Below are 2500 nucleotides of genomic sequence, written 5' to 3'. Positions count from 1 at the left end.
AGAAATAAATTCATAATAATGGGAAACTTCAAGGAATCCGTCGTGTAAGAGTTTTCCTAAACTTTATTCTAACTTGTTGGAAACATTTCCCATAACTTTTTTGATTAGTGAAGGCTCCAGCGGGATCCAAATCACACAAGTTCGAAACGCTGTTGTGAGAATGTGACGCAACACCTGGAAGTCGAGTTAGTTCTCTGGAATACTGACGAAGGCTGAACTGAGTTACGTATGATATCTATTAAAGGATGATCAGAAATAAATAGATCACATAGGCTGAGGGTTGATCATTGTGGGTTGAGGGCTCCTCCTTGTGGTTGAGGGTTGCTCCTTCTGCCATAAGGGTTCCTCCTCTTGAATTGAGGGTTCTTCCTGCTTTAAGGGTTCCTCCTCTTGAATTGAGGGTTCTTCCTGCTTTAAGGGTTCCTCCTCTTGAATTGAGGGTTCTTCCTGCTTTAAGGGTTCCTCCTCTTGAATTGTGGGTCCTTCCTTCTGGTGTAAAGGTTCCTCCTTCGGGTTTAAGGGTTGCTCCTCTTGAATTGAGGATTCCTCCTTCTGGTGTAAGGGTTTCTCCTTCTTGTTTGAAGGTTCCTTCTCTTGAATTGAGGGTTCCTCCTTCTGGTTTAAGGTTTCCTCCTCTAGAAATGAGGGTCCCTCCTTCTGGTGTAAGGGCTCCTCCTTCTGGTTTAAGAGTTCATCCTTCGTGTCGAAGGGTTCTTCCTTCTGGTTTAAGGGTTCCTTCTCATGAATTGAGGGTCCCTCCTTCTGGTGTAAGGGCTCCTCCTTCTGGTTTAAGAGTTCCTCCTTCGTGTTGAAGGGTTCCTCCTTCTGGTTTAAGGGTTCCTCCTTGTTTTGTTGAAGGATCCTTTTTTTAGAATGAGAATTCATCTCATTGGCCAAGAGTTCCTCCTTGTGGTTTAGTTTAAGGTTCCTCTTTATGAGTTGAGTGATCCTTTCTTGGTTTTGGGTTCCTGTTTATGGGTCGAGGATTCATCTTGTAGGGCTCCTCCTTGTGGGTTTGTGTTCCCTTGTGAGTTGAGGACTGATCTTGTGGGGTGGGGGTTCCCTCTTGTGAGTGGAGGGTTACACCTTTTGGGTTTAGGATTCATCTTGTGGGGTCTTGAGGGTTTCTTGCCTTGTGGTTAGGTTTTTGTGCCTTCGTTGGTTTGCGGGGTTCTCTTTCCCCTTTCCCCTTTTGCCCTTCTTTGCTTTACTTCCTCTGTTACAATGTTTATTTCTTTTCGTATTCCTTCTTTCGTTCTTTGTATTATCTGCACATTACTCTGCCGAAATGAAGAGAGGGAGGATTTGAATAAAGGTGGAGGAGAAGTAAAACTACTCTCTTTTTCTCCCTTGTACGACTCTCACGTTTTGCCAATAAGTGCCTTTAGTAATACCTACAGTGCACCACTTAAGGTACACTGCCGGCACTTCCACAACGGGGGCCAGAGGGAAGAATGATTTTAGATGCATTTTAAGAGAATTCACGTCAATAATCCAGTAATCTCTCGTTTCTCAGTCTAGTATTTTGTCTATACTTTCTTATTCTTTCTTTACCTGTGCCTTTCACCCTTAGTATGCATACTCCTCCTCCTCCTCCTCCTCCTCCTCCTCCTCCTCCTCCTCTTCTTCTTCCAAGGCAAAATAAGAAAAATAATCACCCAGAGGAGATTGAGATGTCCGTCGTGATCGGATTCATTTTCCATGGCAGAGGTTTCCAGGAAACGATTTCTCTCTCTCTCTCTCTCTCTCTCTCTCTCTCTCTCTCTCTCTCTCTCTCTCTCTCTCTCTTGCTCGATATATTTATATCTTATTTTTATCTTTTCACTCATTTTCTGTGAATATTTTTGTAAATTTCATGGTAGTAAGTCGTATATGCCTCCTTGTTTTTTCAAAATGTATTGTTTCTGGATGAATCATCTGTTGACTACGTGTGTGCTCCTCCAAGGTGTGGCTGCCTAAAAATCGCTAGTCTTGCCCTCAGGCGTTTCCTCGTTTCTGTAGAGTGAAATCGACCTTATTGCTAATCTTGTAATGTGAGTATGGATATTAAGCCTACTTTTACTATTTTTTTGCTTTGTATGATCAGTCGTGCCTGAGTAAAGGGTCGTGCTAGACCGAAAGTTCTTGGCTCTCTCACCTTTCATTTTTTCCTCCTTGGCAAAAACATTTATTTATACATAGCATCACGTTTTATATACTTCGTGATCAAGTTATTCACACACACACACACACACACACACACACACACACACACACACACACACACACATATATATATATATATATATATATATATATATATATATATGCGAGCTACTTCATATACCATAGGGTATTACTAGTAGTTCATAGATTTAGATACATTTGCAAACGTTTATTTATATTACACGAGGAACTACAAACTAGAAGTATCCCAAGATTCTCCAGTACGAAATCAAATTCATTTGAAAACCCGAACTTCCTTTTCATATCCAGCGAATTTCCACCTGCATCGTACTTT

General features: G+C 41.6%; 1 protein-coding gene across 1 annotated transcript in view; it reads right to left on the bottom strand.

The window, feature by feature from the left end:
- Positions 1–264: 264 nt before the first annotated feature.
- Positions 265–2500, bottom strand: part of LOC135214229 (DNA ligase 1-like) — a 75928-nt gene continuing 73692 nt past the window's right edge. The window contains exon 6 of the mRNA XM_064248290.1: positions 265–862. Within this exon, the coding sequence (XP_064104360.1) occupies positions 265–862 (598 nt within the window). The remainder of the gene's footprint in view (positions 863–2500) is intronic.

The sequence above is a fragment of the Macrobrachium nipponense genome, chromosome 45 (genome assembly GCF_015104395.2).
Source record: "Macrobrachium nipponense isolate FS-2020 chromosome 45, ASM1510439v2, whole genome shotgun sequence".
In the NCBI taxonomy this organism is placed as follows: Eukaryota; Metazoa; Arthropoda; class Malacostraca; order Decapoda; family Palaemonidae; genus Macrobrachium; species Macrobrachium nipponense.
The sequence above is the reverse complement of the archived record's forward strand: the minus strand, read 5'-3'. Positions and strand labels throughout refer to the sequence as shown.